Source organism: Perognathus longimembris, chromosome 3, assembly GCF_023159225.1.
Source record: "Perognathus longimembris pacificus isolate PPM17 chromosome 3, ASM2315922v1, whole genome shotgun sequence".
NCBI lineage: Eukaryota > Metazoa > Chordata > Mammalia > Rodentia > Heteromyidae > Perognathus > Perognathus longimembris.
The window spans coordinates 57,158,269-57,181,131 of NC_063163.1; the positions used below are offsets into that span (position 1 = coordinate 57,158,269).

Sequence of the window (22,863 nt, forward strand, 5' to 3'; positions counted from 1 at the left end):
GGGTTCACGCTGTCCACCATCTTCTTAAGTATGTGAGAGCTGTCATGTCTTCCTTGTTTATTCCAGTAGTAAGAGGGTCTGGGTGAAGGACACAGGAAGCTTCTCAGAACTGGGGTTCTGTGGCCTAAACTTGGCCTACAGCAGTGTGTACATGGGAACTTGAGCGATAGTTTTGAAAGGGTGTTCTTTCCAAAGGCCCCTGTACCCCAGGGCAATGGGTCTCTCTTTATTTTGTGAAACCTGTTTATTTAGTGGTGAAAGCTGTACAATGCTGAGTAGAGTTGCTGGTTCCTCGCCCAGAGCCTGTTTAATCAGATGCTTTTCAGTATGTTTTCTTTTTCCTTTTCCTTTGGTGTTTGTTGAGATTCATTTGGGCTAAATTTATATGCCCCAAGGAGTGGACTCTAGAAATCAGAAACCATGAGTGAAATTAGAAAAGAGCAGTGGTTATAGGTGGTCCTTGTTGCTTGTCCCCTCCAGGTTTGCAGTGAGGGGACCATGATGCTAGTGGACAGGTGCCTGGGGCCTTTGCTGAATGTAACAGGCTCCCTGCCCCCAGGACGCAGGCCTGGGTTCACCATGAGCTCTTGATACAATCTGTAATTAGCAGAGGTAGAGCTCTGAACTTCCTTAGGTATTCTCCCACCCACACCCCCAGCAGCACCCAGTTTTTAGCACTAGAAATAATGTTTGAGATGTGGCTGAAGAATTCATGGCAGGCAGCAGAGCTGTCTCTTCTGAAGTCTAGCCCAACTTTCTTTAGCACACATTTACTGAGTGCTTCCTAGTTCCGTGCTAGGCTGGTGCTGGGTAGGTGACATGGGATGAAGTCCCAGGCCACATAAGGCCTGTGGGCTGGTTCTTTGTGTGCAGGTATGAACTCAGGGCCTTGTGCCCCATTATTTAGCATATTCAATCAAGATTAGCACTCTACCACTTGAGCCACAGCTCAATTTCTAGGTGTTGTGGGGTTTGGTTTTTTTTTTGGTGGGGAGGGGTTAATTGGAGATAAAAGTCTCATGGATTTTGCAATTCAGGCTCCTTTTGAACTGAGATCCTCAGATCTCAGGCTCCTGAGGAGCTAGGATTATAAAAGGGGTGAACCACTGATGCCCAGCTCTGAACTAATCTCATAGACCCAGCCCATTTAGATTTTGATCTCAGATTCCTCTAGGATCTAGAAGATTTTCTAAAAGAAAGGATAACTTACAATCAACCTCCTATGAAGAGCACATCAGCTCTTCATGTAGTAGAGGCAGATAAGGACTGGTCTGAGCTCTAAGCAGACATGATGGACAGGAAATGTTGGGAGAGATCAGCAGAGGAACCTGTTGACATTGGAACCCTAGGACAAGATTTGGCCTCTGGGATATTACGACAGATGTTTCAAATCCAGAAGTTTAGCCTGTACTTCTTTGCCTTAGTGGTGGGAGGTCAGTTTGTAATAAGAGCTTTGAAATGTTGGGTGAAAAATAATCAGCCACACCCTGGAACCTTAAACACAGCCTGAGGAACTATGAAGTGCTCAGTGTGTGGCCTCACCTTTTGGAAGTGCCATGGGTCATGTACCCTGTGCCTTCCCCATCAGTGTCCACCACACAGCCGCAGGGACCGTGAAAACATGGGACATGCCAGGCACATATTGAGACACTACATCAAACCAACTTTTGTTATAAGAATGAAATGGGTGTGGCAAGCCACTTACCCATTCATGTCCACAGCTCTCTTCAACTTTCAAGATGATGTCACACTTTTTGGTTGGTTGGGGATTTTTTTTGGGGGGGAGGGGTTGTTTTTGTTTTTTGGTGCTGGGTCCTGGGGCTTGGGTCCAGGGTCTGGGCACTGTCCCTGAACTTTGTTGCTCAAAACTAGTGCTCTGCCACTTGAGCCACAGTTCTACTTCTGGCATTTTGTGGTTAATTGACAGACTCTTTCCGCCTGGCTGGTTTAAACCATGATACCCAGATCTCAGCCTGAGTAGTTACGATTATAGACATGAGCCACCAGCATCTGACCTGTCATGCCTTTAAAAGACTCTAACTTCAGGGAGCAATGTGTTTCCTGTTTACATAGCGCTGCTTGGCCCATAGGCACAGTCCTCTCACTCTGCAAAGGCCACTGAAACCCAACAAGCTTGATCAGGAGTTCTGGAAGGTTGGTTGACACGTGTTTCCCACTGCTGGCAGGACTTTGCCCAGACAGATCCTTGGGTACTGGGGCTAGAGACAAATCTAACCAAGAGGCCAGGCCATATCTGATTAAAAGTCAGGCTTGACAAGGAGGGTGATCTGCATACATACCACTGCTCTCCAGCTCTCTCTGTACTTTTTGCCCAACAGCTATCAGATCATGCTGGACTGTTGGCACAAAGACCCTAAAGAAAGACCATGGTTTGCAGAACTTGTGGAGAAACTAGGCGATTTGCTTCAAGCCAATGTGCAACAGGTAAAACTCAGTCTGGAATATCAGAAAGCCAAGGCTTTTGAATGTAAGCAGGAGATGCTTATGGTGGTTGTTTTAAGAGCTATGCCTAGGTTAGATCAGCGTGTGTGTGTGTGTGTGTGTGTGTGTGTGTGTGTGTGTGTGTGTACATGTGATGCATGCACATACAGAACTGGAAAAATGATAGACTTGAAGTTAATATGCTGCACAGAAATTGGTTGAAATTGAAATGTGTGCAATTAGAACTCTTTTTGGTGTTTTAGGATGGTAAAGATTATATCCCACTCAATGCCATACTGACAAGAAACAGTGGCTTTACATACTCGGCTCCTGCCTTCTCTGAGGACCTCTTCAAGGATGTTATTTCAGTCCCAAAGTTTAACACAGGAAGCTCTGATGATGTCAGGTAAAATTTCTTTCCTCAACTTGATTAGAGACTTTTTAAAACATACAGAAAAGAAATGGGTACCCATGGCTTACACTTGAAATCAATTACTCAGAAGGCTGAGATCTGAGAGTCATAGCTCAAAGCCAGCCCAGGTTTAAAAACAAAATCTTGAGAGCCAGATTTTTATTACCTGAGAAGTTAGGATTACAGTGCACCAGCACCTGGCAGGATGGTTCTGCCTTCCCCGTGCTCTATGCTGTCAGAATCCTTTTGAGAATGAGTCTGTCTTGTGGGCCTTCTAGTGTCTTTATCTTCAGTAGGCACAGCCCTGGCACTTTGACCTCAATTCTGCCACCTGGGAAGGCACAAGAATTGCAACAGTCGGAAAACATTGGCAGCCATTATTGTAAGCTTCCAAGCTGTGCCATAGGGAGCCAATGAGACGCCATGGCTCAGCATCACGGTTCCAATCACACAGGCAGCCCAGGAGGCTGGAGCAGAGTTGTCATCCATTTTTAAAGATGAACCAATTACCCTAGAGTAAATCCCTCGCCAAGGCCTGATCTAGGTAGGCGTGGTGTGTCAGAGTAATTTGGGCCCTGCTAGTAGGTTCTTTTTGTTTGCCAGTGCCTGGGCTTGAACCTGATCAGGGCCTCAAGCTTTCTCATTTATTCTTTTTCAAGGCTGTTGCTTCATCACTTGAGCAATGCTTTCTTCATCTTTCAGCACTTTGCTGGAGATCAGAGCCTCTGGGATTTATTTGCCTAGCTGACTTCCAACTGGTATCCTCAGATCTCAGCTTCCTGAGAAGTAGGATTACAAGCTTAAGCCACCAGTGCTTGGCTACCCATAGGTTCCATAGAGAGCTTGTCTAAGAAGCTAGGCCTTGCAGTGAGTGATAGACTACCAAATTGAGGAAATTCAATCATGGGTGAGGTGAACTTGCCTGTGAAGAACCATCTAGTGGATGTCCTTGATGGTAGTTTCTAGGTCACCAAAAAAAATCAGCAGGTTGAAGTAGATGAATACTGCAGATACCTCATGTCTCCTTACCTGTATTCACAGTACAGAATATTGTAAGACTTGCCCGAGCACTCAGCTGAACAATTAAATCAGCTATATAGCCTTGACAGGTTGTTTTATCTCCCCCACATCCTTTCAGGAAGTAGGCAGCTATATGTGCTAAGATAAAGCCAGTCTCTTCCTGTGGCATTATTTCTCCTGTTTGTAGATTCAGGCGCTCAGACCACACGATGCTTCCCGTCCTCTCTCACCCAGATGTTTTCTGATTGCACAGGGGCCGAGTGGGCCCTTCTGAGGTTTCGATGCACTCTGTAGTGTGACTTGACAGCCATGGGAAGACATGGCATTGCCATGAAGAGCTCTAGAGGGCACGACAAGACAGCTGAACCACAAGAGTTAGGCAACTGGTATTGTGGGTGATCTTAGCTGAATTGTACCTGGAAACCACGGGCTCCTGACTAATCAGAGCTGCATATATTTTCTTGATTATTCTTCCTGCTTCTTCCTTAGATACGTGAATGCATTCAAGTTCCTGAGCCTGGAAAGAATCAAAACCTTTGAAGAACTTTCTCCAAATACCACCTCCATGTTTGATGTAAGTCACACGAGGTAAACCTTGGAAGAAGCCTATGCCTGACTCTGTCCAGATACCAGCCCCAGGAGTCTGGTAGCTCTTAATCAGTGAGGGCCACTCACCAGTGGTGGCTGACATGACAATGTCAAGAGGACTGACGGACAAGCAGAATTAGCTGTGCAAAGTTGATTTGGATGTAGAAATTCATGTTTTGAAAATAGTCCAAACTTACTCTAGGGACCATTCTACAGAAGCTGGTAGTAAATTGGTCCCTTAGGAAAGTTCATGTGTTCCTCAGCTTCTTGACACTTGGTGATGTGTCCTTCCTTTCAAGATACAGGAACTCCCAGAAATATGATTGGCTGGGCCTTGTGATGTAACAGATGCCTTATGATGTAGAGAAAACTACCTAGTCCTAGGCCACTTCCCCCAAGGTTCTTTAGGATAAACAGCCATATCCCTGCCCAGATCAGGACACCTTAGCACACAAGAGTCTCTACCAGTTCTTCTCTTTGGAGCCCTGGAATGGGGCTGAGAGAATGAAGGGAGGAGAGGAAGGCTAGGCAGGGAACCGCTTCTGGTATGTCTTGTGCTCAAGGTAGGATCTCCAGGCAGATACAGGGCCATGACCTGGAATCTGGCTGCATATACTGGCACTGGGACCTATTGCAGCCACTGAGCCAGACACCACCTTGCCACAGGCAGATTCTGTGGATCCCTAGGGATTCCTGCACACATTGAAGTTGAACAAGTACTAGTAATGTCATGTCCCACACAAAGGACCTGGAAATGTAGCTCTAGTGTGAAGGGGGTCATCTTGAGGCCACCACAGTCACCCTTAAAAACTAGCAGAATACCAGATGAAAGGACAGAGTGACTTTAAAGATACAAAAAAAGCTGAGTATTGGTGGCTTACACCTGTAATCCTAACTACTCGGAAGGCACAGATTTGAGGATCAAGGTTCGAAGCCAGCCCAAGCAGGAAAGTCCATGAGACTCATCATATCTCTAATTAACCACCAAAAAAGACAGAAGTGGAGATATGGCACAAGTGGCAGAGAACCAGCCTTGAGTGAAAAGGCTGAGTGCGCAAGGCTTTTGAGTTCAAGCTCCAGTACCAACACACACACATACATACACACACACACACACACACACACTTATGTAATATACATATGCCTATAAACATGTATATTTACATATATACTTGTATATACATGTATAAGTATATATTCGCAGACATACATACATACATATATGTATATATAAATGTATACACACATTTAAACTTTAAACTTCAGGAAGAAATTTTGTTGCTTTGGTATATTGGTTCAAGTCCCAGGAAACAATACTAAACAAAATAGCATCCTTCAGCCTTAATAATAACCCTAGTACATGGTAACTTATGACAGCTGCCTTGTTTGAATAGGTGTTTTCTTTCTGATAACTAAAGTTAGGAACACAGTCTAACTTCAGCCTCAGAAGGAGTGTGAAATCCATTTACTAGAATATACACTGTATTAAAGGTAATGAGTCTGTGTACAACTCAGTGCTGGAAATGACTCAAAGGAAATGCAATTGCTAGAAAATATGATCAAGTGTGGCCTGAAAATTCTATAGTGTCTCCAAGAAAAACACATTTAATCACCTTTATAATACTTTTCTCTAATTTTTACATATTGTGGCTACTGAACAACAACCTACCCATACCCATACTGCCAAGATTTGTTTTAATATCCCTACGAGAGAATTTGCATATGGAAAGAACTAACCTGCTACTTGTAGTTTTCCCTTTTGTTTACTTACTTTACCTTTTGGAACAGAGCTACCAAGTCTCTGGAAGTGAGCATTACTTGTACTACTTGCCCAAATCTGTAGTTGTTGATGTGGAAAAAGATGTTTTGTGTCACTAGGCAGGGATTGTGGAGGGTAAAGATAGTGACTGGAGTAACCTCAGGGGTACATCCCAGGATCCTCCCTGGGTTTAGTGTGGACCCATCTTGGCCAGGCAAGCCCATAACCTTTCTCCCTTTTTCCCACCAGGATTACCAACTGGACAGTAGCACTGTGCTGACCTCCCCGCTGGCAAAGCGCTTCACCTGGACTGAAAGCAAGCCCAAGGCCTCACTAAAGATAGAGTAAGGAAGCTGCATGTCTTTCCTGTGGCTATTGAAGGGGTGGTGTTAAGGAAGATGCTTGTGATGTTGGTTTAATCAGGGGTTATGGGGAGGGGTTTACTTCACATCATGAACTGTTACATTTAGACACTGTATAAAAGCACTGTTCTAGTTGGCACTGGTAGCTCAAGCCTATAATCCCAGCTTCTCAGGAGGCTGAGATGTAAGAAGGTTCAAAGCCAGCCAAGGCAGGAAAATCCATGAGACTCATCTCCAATTAACCACCAGAAAATCAGAAGTAGTTCTGTGGCTCAAAGTGGTAGAGCACTAGCCTTGAGCAAAAGAATGCAAGTCTCACAACCAACAACAGCATAAAATAGTATAAATAAAATGATGGCACAAGTACCTTTAAGGAATAGGGACAGCAGAGCTCATCAAGTCAGTTGGAAAGACTAGAAGCCAGGCACTGGTGGCTCATGCCTATAATCTTACTCGGGAGGCTGAGATCTGAGGATCATGGTTCAAAGCCAGCCTGGGCAGGAAACTCCTGGCGACTATTATCTCCAATAAACTACTCAAAAAAAAAAGCCAGAAGTGACAGGTGGCTCAAATGGTAGAGCACTTACCTTGAGAAAGAAGAAAAAAGATCAGAGACCTTTCCAGGCAAACATCTGTACATGTGTTTGCTCAACAGTAGTCTCAGGGCTAAGATAGTAGACTGGAAGACCCCAAGAAGTGTGTATAGGAAAACTCAGAAAATAGCATAACCATGTTTGTTTGTTTGTTTCCTTCTGGTACTGGAGCTTCAACCCAGGGCCTGGACACTGTTCCCTTAGCTTTTTCTCTCAAAGCTAGTACCCTACCACTTTAGCCATAGTTCCACTTCTAGCTTTTTGATGTTAAATTGCAAATAAGTCTCACAGACTTCCCTGCCCAATCTGGCTTTGAACAACAATCCTCAGATGTCAGCCTCCTTGAGTTGGTAAGGTTACAGACATAAACCATCAGCACCTGGCAGAATTATGCTTTTGTTATTTTAGAGCACATCATAAAATGGTGACTGCTTTTTTTCTTGATCTTTGTTAAAGAAAACCATACCTGGGTATATTCTACTATGAAAAATATAGACCATGGGTGTACTAGTCTACAGCACAACAGAAAAATTAACATGGTTTATCATCCCAGAAACTGTTAAAACAAAAAATACAAACAAGTGTGAAAGGAGAGAAGCCTTTCCTCCCCACGTGTAGCTCATGTTGGTCGTAGCATATTGAACCTACACTTGAGTCTTGCTGCTTAAAATAGTCCCAGTAACGAAGAACTCTTTTAGAACATAACCATGAGAGGGAGGCAGTATACTTGTGTGATGCTCTGAGTTTCTTAAGACCATTGAAAGAAATTGCCATAGTGACTTTAAAGAGAGGATTTTTTTTTTTTTTGTCAGTTGTGGGTTTTGAATTCAGGGCCTAGGCGCTGTCCTTGAGCTTTTTTGCTCTACTACTTGAGTTACAGCTCCACTTCCATCTTTTAGTGGTTAACTGGAGATAAGAATCTCACTGATTTTTCTGCCCAGGCTGGCTTCAAACCATGATCCTTAGATCTCAGCCTCCTGAGTAGCTAGGATTATAGGCATGAGCCACCAGCACCCAACTTCGAGGAGAATTTATTTCCTTGAATTTCTGGAGGCCAAAATTCCAAAATCAAGGTGTCAACAAGGCCACACTCCATCCAGATGATCTATCAGAGTCCACTCCTGGCCTCTTGTATCCTGTGGTAGCTTCTGGCATTCCTTGGCTTGTGGCTGCATCTCAGCTCTACGTGCACATGGTCTTCTCTTTTCTGTGCCTGGCCATGAGTATCCCACTGCCTCCATGCGATTGCATTTGGAGCTCATTTGAATAATCCAGGATAAGCGCCTCCCGTCTAGCACTTGGCTTATCTTTTGCCACATTGATTGTATTCTTCACACATCCCAGGATTTGACATGAATACTGTCAGGAGGAAAGGGACTTTTGCTTTTCTGCTCTTAAGAGCTATATGACCCACAAGTAGGAGAAACTTCTGTATGGAGTTATAGATTTGCACTGTCTCAATACATTCCATCCCCAGCTACTGGCATGTCTCTGCCTAGAATCCAAGTAGCACAAGGCAGGCAATATGCAATTTTAGAACAAAGACAATCTAACCATAGATTGAGTTGAGATTCCATAACAGGTGTGGACAAATGAGTCAATAAGGAGTGGGAATGTGGCTCACAAATGAAATCCTCGAGTTGTTCAGATCTGAGGATCACAGTTGGAAGCCAGCTCAGGCACAAACATCTGAGAGTCTTATTTCCAATTAACCAGCAAAAAGCCAGAAGTGGATCTGTGGTTGAAGTGCTGGGAGTGTTCGCCTTGAGTGAAAAAGCCAAGTGAGGGCAAGGCTTCACTACTACGTGTGTGTGCACACACATGCACCACACACACACGAGTGAGGTTTAGGGTTTTTGAGAACCCCATCTGATTGATTTCTCTGTGTCTCTCATTCCCTCTAGCTTGAGAGATGCCACCAGGTCCAGCTTCTGCATTTCCAGCTGTGGCCACATCATATCTGTGCATGGCAGCCTGGAGCCAGGCAAGGAGGATTCGTGCTGCTCGCCACCCCCAGACTATAACTCAGTGGTCTTGTACTCCTCACCTCCTGCCTAACACTTGACACAAGCCTTCTTCCTAGAAGCACATGTGTAACTACACCCCCCAGAAAACTAGTTTCTGTCAGTATTATGCACATATGAGTTTACACCTTTTCCTTATCACAGGAGCCAGCTGCTTTTGATGACTTTAATAGTGCTTTTTTAATGTTTTGACTAACAAGAATGTAACCCCAAATAGAGTTAATAGTGACAAGAGAAAGAACACTAGTCTCCATCCTCACCTTACTCCCTGTTAGAGAAACTCTAAGCCCAATGACTCACCTGCTCTACTCCCAAGGATCAGGGCACACAGGTCAGGGGTGAGGAGATGGAGATGCACTGGTTGCTCTAGCAACCTTGGAACCAGAAACAAGCAGCTCAGGAATGTAAAGGAATTGCACACTGGCATAGACAGTGCCTCTGGAGTCCTCTAGCATGCATGAGAAAGAGAGAATGGCGCGAGAGAGAAGGCAGGGGAAGGAGCAGGAGAGGGCTCTCTTGTAGTACCACCTCCATGACCTAATAATCCTGAGCACTGACAGGGCAGAAAGGAAGGGACATTTCCTGGGTTCTAGCTCTGGAACTAAAGAGAACCTTCAAAAACTACCTATGGGACTGGTTCTATTCCTATACCATGGCTCATCTTGATTTTGTAGCACTGAGGTGGTGTTCCACTCTGAGCCCACCCTTGGCTTTAGTGACATACACTGAGAACTTAATAGAATCATGTGGCCTGATGCTAAGTGTGATGCTCATAGGAAGGCAGGTAAAACCACTATGGCCACTTAAGGTGGTCCACTGATTCTATTTCAAGTATTGGTATATAGCTAAGACATTTTTCCTTTAGTATCTCGTCTGCACAGCTAGCTATCTAGGAAGCTGGAGAGAGTGTGATGTGATCATGTAGAGGGTTTTCTCTGTACCCAAACTTGATGTGATGGGATAAAACCCAACAAGGCAGAGTGAAAACTCCATCTATACCAGCTAAAGCAACTCGCCCAGGAAGTTGGGACCCAAAATGAAGGCAGTCAGTCATGTCTTTCTAATGGGGACTCCACTGTCTTCATGAAAGGATGTGAAGGATATAAGGACATGGAAGAGTATTAGTCCATGTTTATTAAGCACTTTATATTCCTTGAGAGAGAGAAAACAAGGTGATGCAAGATATATATCCATGTAAGATGTTCCTATAGTTGGGACCTGGCATACTAGTCAATACACCATCAAAAGAAGGAGAGGCAATTTTCACTGGCTGTGGACCTGGCTTTGGGTCTGAGGATGATTGGAGCAGGAAACACTGTAGAAATAAGGAAACAAGGTAGAAAAGGGGGCCTACTTCCCATGGTCTCAAAATCAGTGGGCCTGAAATGTCTACACTGACTCTGTTGGATGCTCTCTATGCATGCTGCAGTGTAAGGGAAGTGGGAGCAGCTACAGGGCAGAGCGCAGTGGATCACTGCTTGTAGACAGTGAGGCCTGTGAAGCTTCCCCGTAGGACTTGGACTCTGTGCCAAAGGAAAGAAGCCCTCCTTCCCTTCATACCGCACCCCAGTGCAAGGCTCTTTATAAGACATGGGGGAAGTCAGCATCCTCCAGTGAGACAGACAGTGGGTGCTCCAGAGTGGCTCCCAGAGACCCCTTAGCCAGGATAGGGTGAGGTAGGTCTCTCCATAAGGAATTAAGTCCAAACACGGTCAGGTAGGGTGGGGGGGGGGGGTCCTTCAATCTTCCTCTTCTTTCCATACACAAAAGCTCCTAACAGCTGGCAACAAAAAATCAGATAACAAGGATGGAGGTTAGACAACAAATGAAAGAGCCCCCTCCTCTGCTTCTTTCAAATAATGATCCAACAACTAGGGATAAAAAGAAAACCTTAGCTAGCCTATGATCCCTTGAGTTTAATGATCTAATTCTTAATCATAAGAAACTTCAACAAACGCCTCTTTCCAAAAGAGAAACGAAAACTTATTAGGATACTGTTAGAATATTCTGCTTTTTAAAAGAAGCTCCATGAGTCCTTCAGCCAAAACAGTGGTTCTATATGAATCTTAATGTGAGTGGATCCAATGACACAGTGTTTGTCCATCAAAACAGCACTGAAAAACTCTTACTGACTGTAATAATAGAACCATTTGCCATTTAAGACAAAATGAGCAGTGTTTATGAAGAGGACATCCACTTAAGTGTTGTGAGATGACCTATGTGGAAAGTTGAATGGAATGGGAAACAAATCTTGAAGTAAGCTAAAGAAATAAAGCTTGGACAGTAGTTTTAGCCCAAGGGGCAAATTTGTCCAAAGCTTGAAAATTGTTGCTTAGGTCTTTTGAGGCATGTCTTGTTTCCTCACCTTATATAGGGATGTCAAACATGAAGCAGATACTTTCCAGCTCCATTTAAATTCATTAGCGGAGGAGCATCTTTTGACTGACAATGGTAGTGACTGTGTGTATTATGTGTGTATGTATTGTGCATAATTATTTAAGGAAACTGGAATTTTAACGTTACTTTTATACAAATCAAGAATATATGCTACAGATATATGATCTGGTTCTGCCTTCCTAGTTATGATGAATGTATTTTATATATTATCTTCATATAATAAAATTAACTTCTAAAAGCATTCACATAGTTTATTTCCCTGCTTTGATTATAAGTGAAAAAATGGGTCATAGGTTGTCCCTGGGGATAGAGATGTTCTGGGAGATCTTCTTAAATACCAAGTGTGTGTATGTGCACACGCGTGTGTGCATGCGTGCGCACATGCATGCGTGTGCACACATACATACACACACTCTCGCCGGCCCTGAGGCTTGAACTCAGGGCCTGGGCTGTACCTGAGCTTTTCTGCTCAAGACTAGTACTCTACCATTTGAGCCACAGCTCCACTTCAGCTTTTGGGGGATAGTTAATTAGAGGTGTCTCCTGGACTTTCGTGCCTGGGCTGGCTTCAAACTATGATCCTCAGATCTCTGTCTCCTGAGTAGCTAGGATTACAGGCATGAGCCACTAGTGCCCAGCATATACTATTAGGCATGGCACGAGATATAGCAAACAAACACTGCTAAAGAGAAGACAAAGACAGAAATTTCGATCAGTATAATGCACAGCTGCTGTAAGCAGCGGGGACACTGCAAACTACAAAACAAAGCAAAATCAAACTAGGCAGAGTGCCTAGAAAAATAGACACTAAAACAAATCAGATCACAAAATAAAGCATGCCCTAGTGAGCAGACAATGATGGCAGCATCCTCAAAGAGGCAGTCTTCCCTACACACTAATTTTCTGCTAGTAAACAATGATCACGATTATGTGGCATGTGTGCCTAAGCACACACATATGGATTAAAGGTCATGTGCAAAAAGGCAAATAATGGGCAAAAACATAAAGCAGAATCTTTCCCCCTCTGACAAATGCTTCAGTAAAGAGTCATCTATTTCATTTTGTGAGTTATTCTTGAAAGAGCCCAGGTGGTAACTACCAAGTGTAAGTGACTACCATTTGTCTTAGAAAGTGGCCATACAATTAATCTGCTTGACAACACCACAGGAGGTGAATCTGGAAACATGGGCCTACTTTATTCAGAACAAAGGTGAGAACAAGGGACAAAAGCCTAATCTCAGCCAGGCTACTCAGAAGGATGAGTCCTGAGGATCTCGGTTCAAAGCCAAACTGGGCAGGAAAGCCCAGGAGATTCTTATCTCCAATTAAGCACTAAAAAAAAAATCCGGAAGTGGAGCTGTGACTCAGTGGTAGAGCACCAGCCTTGAGCACAAAAGCCCAGGGACAGCGCCCTGAGTTCAAGCGAGGACTGGCACACACACAAAAAAGCCTAAAGCCTAATCTCAGCAAATTTATGTTAGCTAGGAACTGGTTTCACATGCCTGTAATTCTGGCTGCTGAGGAGGATGAGATGAGATGAGATCAGAGAATCATGGTTGGAAGGCAGCCCAGTCAGGAAAGTCTATGAGACTCCAAAACATAAAATAAGTAAATAAAATGAAAGAAAGAAAAAAAAAAGGAGCTGTGGCTCAACAGGTAGAATACTAATTTAGCAAAATAGCTCAGGGAAAGCACCCAGGCGTTGAGTCCAGTATCAGGACTGGTACACACAGTCACACACAAAAGTTAATTGGAGGGCAAAGGGCAGTTTATCTTCAAGAATCTAAAATTCTCTTAAAATACTAGTTTTCACAAAAGAGTAAAAGTTACTCATTTGGGCAAATGATTTGAAGAATGAGGAAGTAGCATCACATCAGAGTGTTAACTTTTTTCTCATGACTCTGGGAACTTACAGCACATTTGGGAATTCATTTTTTTCTCCCACCAGCAAAAAGATAGCCTAGTAAGGTTTATTGGACTTTTCAGTTGCTAAACATATTACCAGATTTGGGGTTTTCACATACCAGGAAATTCTGAAAATTAATCAACACACTGCTAGCTTTCCATTTTGTGAACTAAGGATATTAAGGGAGAAATAAAGAAAACAAACCAGCCAGGTGCCACTGGCTCATGCCTATAATCCTAGCTACTCAGAAGAGATCTGAAGATAGCAGTTCAAATCCAGCCTGAGAGGGAAAGCCTGTGAGACTTATCTCCAATAAAGTAAAGGTGGAAGTAGAGTTCTAGCTTAAATAGTAGGGCACTAGCTTTGAGCAAAAAAATTCAGGGACAGCACCTAGGCCCTGAGTTCAAGTCCCAAGATGAGCTGTGCATATGCACACACATGCACACACAATTCAGGTGTTCAACTAGATACTACTAATATCCCCTTTGTTTTGTTTTTACCAGTCCTGTGGCTTGGACTTAGGGCCTGAGTACTGTCCCTGGCTTCTTTTTGCTCAAGGCTAGAACTCTGCCACTTGAGCCACAGCGCCACTTCTGGCCTTTTTGTATATATGTGGTGCTGAGGAATCGAACCCAGGGCTTCATGTATATGAGGCAAGCACTCTTGCCACTAGGCCATATTCCCAGGCCCTAATATCCCATTTCTTGATCTAATAATTCAATGTAAGTTAATAATTTCTTGTTCTGTAGACTTGTGAACTTTTACATATATGCACGCATGTATTATGCTATTCTTCAAAAAATAAAAGCTATTATAACTTTTTATAGAAAAAAAACCTCATGATAGGCATGAGCCACCAGAGGCTGGCTTTTTCCTCCATCTTAATTTGTAACTCTCTGGAAGCAATTCCAGTAAACAAATGCTACTGAATATACTGGGACTTGAACATCCGCTAGTAACTCCTATCATCTAAGAGCTTAACATATACCAGCAACTATTCTAAATGCCTTGGAGGAATAAAGTTAATTTGTGAAGCAATCACTTAAGTGGGAAAATGAACAAAAAGAACTCCAGAAGTTCCTGTGCCTATATAGTCCCCAAGTACTTGCTTGATCACATGGCCTCTTCTTTCCTCAGTGACACTGATCTCTTCAGCATCTCACCACCTTCAAGACTTTTCCATTTCTCTATTGTTTATAGCAAAATGCCCCACCATTGCTCCTTTAAACCTTCTCAATCTAGCAATGCATACTTTCACTGAGATTGTCTTTGTCCCAATCAGACTTGACACCCTGGCAGCTTGCCCCTTACACCTGAAAAATGCCTGCCAAACTTTGATTCTAGGATATGTCCCTTTTTCCCTGTCACTGGCTGCTTGTGCCTCTGCTCAGGTTTGTCTCTCCCAGTGTCCCCTGAATGTTGTTCGAGGTAGCCTTAGGATTAGCCTAACCCTTAGGATTAGCTTTTCTCCCCTGTACAAACCCTTGGTATGAGCTCAACCAACCTCTGGATTCAAAATTGCATTCATGTAATGATTCCTACGTATAAGACCAGACTCTGTCCTAAATTCACATAAACATCACATATAAACGTTTGACATTTCCTCTCAATGCTCTGATGGTCTATATCTTCCAGAATGCTGCTCCAACATCTCCCACTCACTTGACCTCTTTGGCAATGTGGCTTTCCCCTCACTCCCATAGGTTCCCTTCCTCTAGCTAGCATTGTGGCTCACCTGTAACCATATAATGAGACAGAAGACATACTTTGTGACTTGGAGACCAGGTCAGAAAATAACACTCGCATTCACTGGCATTCTACCCACCTCTTATCGTAATCGTCTACAGGCCATAGGCCAGTGCCATGCTTGAAGCCCAACATACACAGCAAAGCCCTCTCAGGTACTCTCATAGTCCTCTACCAAGCCCAGCCCTTAAATCAGTCCATCCTAACCGCTGCAATTTACCAGGTTAGCCACCAAGCACAGCCAAGATGAGCCATCTGTCTCTACTGCACCTCACCCAAACTCGACCTACAGAACCCAGGGATCTGTGCTGGGAGTTCTTTCACAAATCACTGGAATAAATGTGTTAAACATCTTTATCTTGCTATACTCATCCTCCCTGCCCTCTTCTAAGTCCTCTGTGTCTCCAAGCCTCTTTCAACTAAGCAGAATGTTCCCTCCTAAGATATTCAAAGCTAAGAGTCTCCAAACAAACATACCCTCCATTCCAGGTAGGTTCTCTTTCCTCATGAACCAATAATGGCTATTTTGATGATCATCTAAGCCCACAATACCTTTCACTTTCAACATCTTTCTACACAAAATCCTCTTGTACTGCTCTTTCTTCTACTCCTAGTAGCCATTCAGCAGTCCTTTGGCTGGAAATGGCCCCTTGTTAATCAAGCTACTTTTGCCCATGTCTCAAGCCACTTTCAATTATCCTGTACTGCATTTACCTTTACAAGTGTATAGACATTTCAAATGTATGGGGGGGGGTGCCTAGAAGGAATGAATAATTTGCCATCATTTCTTATCCTTTTATTATGACTGTTTCTGGAGAAACTGAGGGAGAAGAGTGTCCGGGTCTACAAGGCATATTAAGTACTGGATCAGAGACTAGTAGGTGGAGCCCTTGCCTCGCCTGTGAGAACAGGCTTTGAGTTCCATCCCCTGAACTACAAAACAAAACCAACACAGGACTGGCTACATGTCATCCCTTTCACTTGTAGTCTTCTTCTCTTTGGCTATGTGTAAACCTTGTATTATGTGAAAATGTTTGTGTACAGCTTAAACATTTTGTAAATACCTGTATCTGTATTCTTACCACCTAAAACAGATCCAAGGGCACGGAACATAAAGAGGAAACAATTATCTGACAAGTTAAACAAATCTGTTACCAGTTCATCCAAAGACAAAAATTGGTCCAAAATACAGAAAAGCTATAACCTTCAAAAACCCACTCAAGACAAGCCTCATTTTGTTACACAAACTAGTACCCTCCCCCCAAAAAACCAAACCCAGTTTTATCTCTGTAATTCTTTATTAAAAATACTGCTGTACACATAAAGACTGAAAACAGGATTAAAGATGAATAACACATATTGGGATCTTGACGTTAGAACTTAACATACTGGTGCTTTTTAGGGAAGTTGTTGAAATCCGAATCACAGAACCAAGGTCAAAAGCAAAATACAAGGGTACCCTCAAAAATATTTACAATTAAGTAAATACACTAACAGAATTTAAAATAAGTACAGGGCCAGGGAGCTGTCCCAGGTACAAAAACCTGAAATGACCAACGTTACATGATTTCAAAGGTTGTCCTTTCTGTGCTTTTATTTGTCTTAACAGGAAGGTATAGGAAGTTTATATTCTTAATTTGACTACTCTCAGGTATTAAAATCTTCCTATGGATTCACAAAGACTAACTTTCAGACAACCTCTTAAATGGAATTGCACTACAGAAAAGAGGATTCCCCAAAAAAACACCTAAGCAGAACTGAGAATTCTTTTGAAAACCATTCCCAATAAAAACTAAACAAAAAAATAAATATAAAACAAAGCTTAAAAATATGCATTACCTGACACCAAGTGTTTTCTGGCTGACTATATTTATGCAATGAAAACGTATCGGCTGTCTAACTTTCATATTCAAGCCAAGTCCTGAGGTTACAGGGGCCAAAGCAAACTAGCATTTGTGGTGCAGACATTCTTGGGTTTGCAGAGGGAAGTGTGCTGGTCTATGCAGAGTGAGAGATTCAAGCCCTATTTTACCCCTGCCCTTCCTTAGCTTTCACAAAACATTGGTCCACAAATTAAAATTTTCAAAAATTTCCCAGACCCCAAAACTAAAATAGATGATCCCCTTTCATTTTCAAAGAAAACAATATTGGAAAAAATCTCCAGCCCGCTTATAAATTAAGCATTTCATATTTCTTCTAGAATACAAGTAGTTCTTTTTTGTACAAAAGAATTACAATATGATTTGTCAAAAAACATATAAAAAGACAGCTGCTCTTTCTCAAATACATGAGCTAATGATAAAAGACTTTTGCATGTTAATGTCTCGAAGTTCTTGCTCCTTTTACATAAAAAAAGAACATTATGGTGGCAAATGTTAATTATCTTTTGAATATGGAACATTATGTTCTTTTAAAATCCATCCAGATCAAAAGCAATAATTGATTTTCTTGTTAACTCAACAACTGATGCTACCAAATGTGGACGCAACACCCTTGTTAAACGTGGGAAGTATGTCTCTAGTCTTCAGAGCTTTCAGGTGAAAAGAGGTGCTTTTTCTTGATGTAAATCTCAAGGCAGAAAAAAATCATTTTAAAGCTTATAAAAGTGGACAGAGAGATACTAAAAACTTCTCTGAAATATCAAATATGTATAACTGTTAAAATCGAAGACAGTAACATCAGTTGCAAGTGCCTGTCCTGACCTTCTGAGGCTCCACATTTTCTTCGGAGTTGCATGGTGAGCACCCGGTGCTAGTAAAACATTCAGTGCTGGGAAAGGAGAGTCTTCATTACTGGATTTTTTTTTTTTTTTAAGAAAGAAAATTCCTATGTATTTGGCAGTCTTCAGTATCAAAGTATAGGTATTTCACTAACTAGAAATTCCACGAATACCCAAGTTTGGCGACAACTGCATGTCCAAATAGTAAGAAAGTTACAAGGAGGAAAATTCCAAGCTTTTGAGATGGACTTATTCAGGAAGATCCTGCAAAGTGAGTTATCAAAAGTACTATTACTTTGGGCTAAGCAGTGACTGCAAAGGCACAGCAGATCATTTTATCTCCAGATTCAGGCTGTAAAACGTCAGTAAGCTCTTGATGCCAGACCACTGCTGTGTTTAGTTCACTTCCAAACAGTGTCTCTGTATCCAGTGTAAAGTACCATTATAAAGCTGTGGTTCAAAGAACAAAACTTTATACAAAAAAAAAAAGCAAACTGGAAATAACCTGAAGTAATATTATCTCCTGAACTTTAGGCCTTTAGAACAATTTCTTCATTTTTTTCCATTAAAAATTGCATAAATGTAAATTTATCTGTCGAGCAGGCAAGTGCCTGTTTAAAAAAAAAAGACTCTGGGTGAAATCTAGAGCAAAGAGTTATATATACTCCTTCAGTTAATACTTAACGTTATTCAGAAAAGGATTTCAATCAACTAATAAGGGAATTCATATCCAACAATTCACTGATATTTCTCTTTGTGTGTTCTTAAAAAAAATCTCAACTTGAACTAACAGTGGGTGGCATATGGAGCTTGCATACAATACTCTTACAAGAATTATGCACTATACCGCACTTCTATGAATTATTTACCTGGTCCATTATGTCATTCGGGGTTACCTAACCCCAAAAGAGCAAATTCTGTATCTCCCAGTGGCAAAAATGCTGCCCAATATAGCTTCCCCAAAATGTCCTTGCAAATAGTTTCCCTTAATAAGTATACAATGTGGCAAAAGTTCAAAGATCAGAAAAAAAGTCTTTAAAAATTAAAATTAGTGCATACACAAGTGGAAAAAAAAGCAGGGAGCATCATCCACCTGATGGCGCTCCTTAATCTGAAATAAATTCTTCACAGACTGAGCCTCCAATGGCAGGCGGAGCTCTTGGGTAAGTGAGACATTCTTCCTTTCAAGTAACAGTGCACCTGACCGAAGTGCAAGCAGCTTTGCTCCTCTCTGTTTGTTTCCCCATGCAAAAGGAGATGATGAGAACAGTTCAGCTGTAGTGCAATTTGCTGCTGGCTAAGTTCCTCAGCCACGTTGTGGATATGTTTAGAAATACTACAACTGACCATTTGCAGCTGCAATCAGTTCCTGAAAAGTATTTTCAAAGCAGCGCTTTAAGTCACTGTATGTCACCACCAGTACACTCTTCTCATCTCTGGAAATCAGGCTTATTTTTTCTGGCACACCAGCATCTAACTGAAACAGACAGGTGCACATAATATGAAGTTCATCTCACATGTAACGTAGTTGACTTTATCTTAGGACAACATTAGAAAACAGAAATTAAATTTTCTCACATTTGCTTTCAGGTAGTCACATATAAACATCCATATATATATATACATGCATACCATACTTTATTCATATATACTAGTTTGCATCAATAGTATGTACAACTTTCAAGCCATTATTTACAAACATTTAAAGACAATAGTTATTAGTTTTTCACAATCTACTTTTGTTATTTCCTCTCATATAAATGCCAGTTTATGGTTGTTACCTATTCTATTAGAAGCTGGCAACACTCTTTCTGCAGGTCCTTAGAAAGCAAATCCTGTCTAGCAAATTATGTTCCCGATTATGGTTTTTACTTAACTTTTTTGAGGTTTCAATATACTTTTTCTTTATTTCACCAACTGAATCATTAAAATGTTTAAAATACACTGGAGAACTAAACTTTCAAAACATTTTACCTGTTCATTTGTTATTTCTGCAAAATAAGCTTATGCGAAATGTTAATTTTCTTTTTTGTTTTTTTGCCAGTCCTGGGCCTTGGACTCAGGGCCTGAGCACTGTCCCTGGCTTCTTTTTGCTCAAGGCTAGCACTCTGCCACTTGAGCCACAGCGCCACTTCTGGCCGTTTTCCATATATGTGGTACTGGGGAATTGAACCCAGGGCTTCATATATACGAGGCAAGCTCTCTTACCACTAGGCCATATTCCCAGCCCCGAAATGTTAATTTTCTAATAGTCAATATGATTATCTTTCCCATTAAATCTATCCCACTCTTTTTAAACACTTCAGTCAGGGGTGGTGGTGCACACATGTAATCCTTGCTACTTAGGAAGCTCATACTGGGAAGACAGCAGTATGAGGCCAGTCTGGACAAAAAGCTTGTAGGACCCACATCTCAATCAATAAAAATCTAAGTATTGTGCTGCAGATATGGCTCAGGAGGTACACTGCCCCTCTAGCAAGTATGAAGTCCTGAGTTCAAGCCCCAATACCACAAAAAAACAGTCGGGGGTGGGGGATGGTGGTGCAAGACTGTCATTCTGGCCATGCAAGAAGCATAAATACAACGAACCCAGTCCAGACAATCTAGGCAGAAAGGAAAACCTTATCTCAATAACGAAAGCAAAAAAGCCCCCAAGTTCAAACTCTAGTCTCTCTCATATACATACACACCCCCCTGCCCACACTTAAGCAATTAGGAATTACTACTAGCTATTTTATGATGTAAGACTCTCTTCAAGATGTTTCCATAGTTCTAATACTCATTAAATAATCTCTTGCTTCCCTTCAGGTAATTGTACATGATTTATTCCACCAATTCCACCTGTCAGCATTAATACTAGTTGTCATATTTTTGATCCTAAAGACACTTATATTCTAAAATATGAATTATTTTCCACTCATTGCTCTCAAGAAAATGTTCCCTTTATGAAAAATAAGTGTTAATATGTAAATGATAGATTAGTTCAATGGTACATATAATGTTGTGTTGTTCATAATACTCTTTATAAAGTCTTAAGGACATTCAAAACAAGGCAAAATGCAATAGCACTTTTCCCCTGCAGGTTATATAACAATGATACTCACTTGACACTATGCTGGAAATGAACTTTACACCTTGGGGCAAGAGGGAGTGGGAAAGGGTAATAAGCAAGAGAAAACGAGGGAGGGGGTAACAGTGTTCAAAACCCATACTGTTCTAACTCATGCACTGTACGGAGGAGGGTACCTAACTTAAAGAAAACTCAGGTCAAGATTCTGTAAATATTTTCTATAAAGGCCAAATAGTATTTTAGTTTGGAGGATAACATACAGTCTCTATCACATATTGTTTCCTTTCTTCTTTACCCAATCTTTAAAAAGTAAAACATTCTTAGCTTGTAGGCTAAGAAATAACAGGCTATGTTACTGAGCATGGTTTTACACTTAACTCTCTATGTGTAGACTAGGATTTACAGCTAATGAGCAAATCACAAGGAACAGTGTTCTTTCCTCTGGAAATTATTTCTCCTAGCACTCTCAAAAAATGAATTGGTGTATCTCTTATGGTCCTGGCTGTCCCTGAGCTTTTTTTGGTCATGGCCAGTGCTCTCTCACATGAGTCACAGCTCCAATTCTGGCATTTTTGGTTATTAACTGGAGGTAAGAGTTCATGGACTTTCCTGCCCAGGCTGTCTTCAAACCTTGATCATAAGATCTCAGCCCCCCCTAAGTAGCTAGGATTACAAGCATGAGTCAAGGGCATCTAGCTTCAAATGAATTTATGATATATCTCTATTTTATTATTCACGCAATCGCCTAATTTACTATCTTCAGCAGCAGGGCCTACTGATGTTACCAGTTTTGTGTTTACTGCAATATGAGTTAACAACAAGTGAATCAGTAACACTCAATATGAATATGACTATAATGACAAAATAAAAGGGTTAATTTGTTTTAATAATGAAAAAAATTTTCCATTTTCCCATTCATTGTCCTATTTGGCCTAAAAAATTATGAAAATAATGAAAACAGTGTAAAAGAGAGGGTAAACCGTCATTTTCTGAAGTGTTATCACAATGAGAAGGATCACAATAAAAAAAATTCTGGAGGGCTGGGAATGTGGATTAGTGGTAGGCTGCTTGCCTAGCATGCATGAAGCCCTGGGTTCCATTCCTCAGTACCACATAAACAGAAAAGGCTGGAAGTGGCGCTATGGCTCAAGTGGTAGAGTGCTAGCCTTGAACAAAAGCAGCTCAGGGACAGTGCCCAGACCTTGAGAGCCCCAGAACTGGCCAAAAAAAAAAAAAAAAAAAACCCAAACCCCCAAAACCTGAAATTATTTCCTCAGGCAATAAAAAAAAAAAATCTTTCCATTGTAGAATGATGTTATTTTAGGAGCTGTCTTGTAGACCTTGGTCCGAGTACATCCTGATTTAAGTATTACAGTATGTGTGCAAGTTGTAGGCAGCCATATTCAGATATAAAATTACCTTGTTAAGACAAGAAATGATATGACTGAGATCGATCCAAGGAGCACCCGCTTCTGTGACCTGATGGAAAAGATGATCCCTAAAGAGTTTCAACAGATAGCGATCTCCAGTCTCTGACCACGTCGGATCCTTCTGAAACCTGAGGAAAGGTAAAATTTTACCTCAGTAATACATGCTATATGTCAAAAGGACATAATGTTTACATTTCAGACTCAAGTAGTTTATTTTTCCCAATAAATAAATTAGAGAAGTTTTGTGTAGGTTTTGAAAAACTAATCTTGCTGAACATGGAAATATGTGAATTCCAGTTGTAATCCTCAATTCTCAGGGACAGTCATTTCTTTGGCATTACTTTGCCTCCTTATTTCAATTCCTATCATCAAATAAACTGTGAAAACAGAGACAA

General features: G+C 41.6%; 2 protein-coding genes across 6 annotated transcripts in view; one reads left to right on the top strand and one right to left on the bottom strand.

The window, feature by feature from the left end:
• The window catches only part of Flt1 (fms related receptor tyrosine kinase 1), a 172,323-nt gene extending 162,289 nt beyond the window's left edge, over window positions 1-10,034 (top strand). The window contains exons 26-30 of the mRNA XM_048341582.1: window positions 2,340-2,445; window positions 2,706-2,848; window positions 4,364-4,448; window positions 6,471-6,565; window positions 9,081-10,034. Of these exons, the coding sequence (XP_048197539.1) occupies window positions 2,340-2,445; window positions 2,706-2,848; window positions 4,364-4,448; window positions 6,471-6,565; window positions 9,081-9,234 (583 nt within the window). The 3' untranslated portion in view covers window positions 9,235-10,034. The remainder of the gene's footprint in view (window positions 1-2,339; window positions 2,446-2,705; window positions 2,849-4,363; window positions 4,449-6,470; window positions 6,566-9,080) is intronic.
• Window positions 10,035-16,813: 6,779 nt separating this feature from the next.
• The window catches only part of Pan3 (poly(A) specific ribonuclease subunit PAN3), a 147,779-nt gene continuing 141,729 nt past the window's right edge, over window positions 16,814-22,863 (bottom strand). For 4 of the 5 annotated variants that reach the window (XM_048341587.1, XM_048341585.1, XM_048341584.1 and 1 more), the window contains 2 exons: window positions 22,458-22,596; window positions 16,814-19,445 (listed from right to left, as the gene is read on the bottom strand). In XM_048341587.1, the coding sequence (XP_048197544.1) occupies window positions 19,305-19,445; window positions 22,458-22,596 (280 nt within the window). In that variant the 3' untranslated portion in view covers window positions 16,814-19,304. Of the gene's footprint in view, window positions 19,446-22,457; window positions 22,597-22,863 lie in introns of those variants that run through there. The other variant, XR_007210358.1, reaches the window with a different exon arrangement.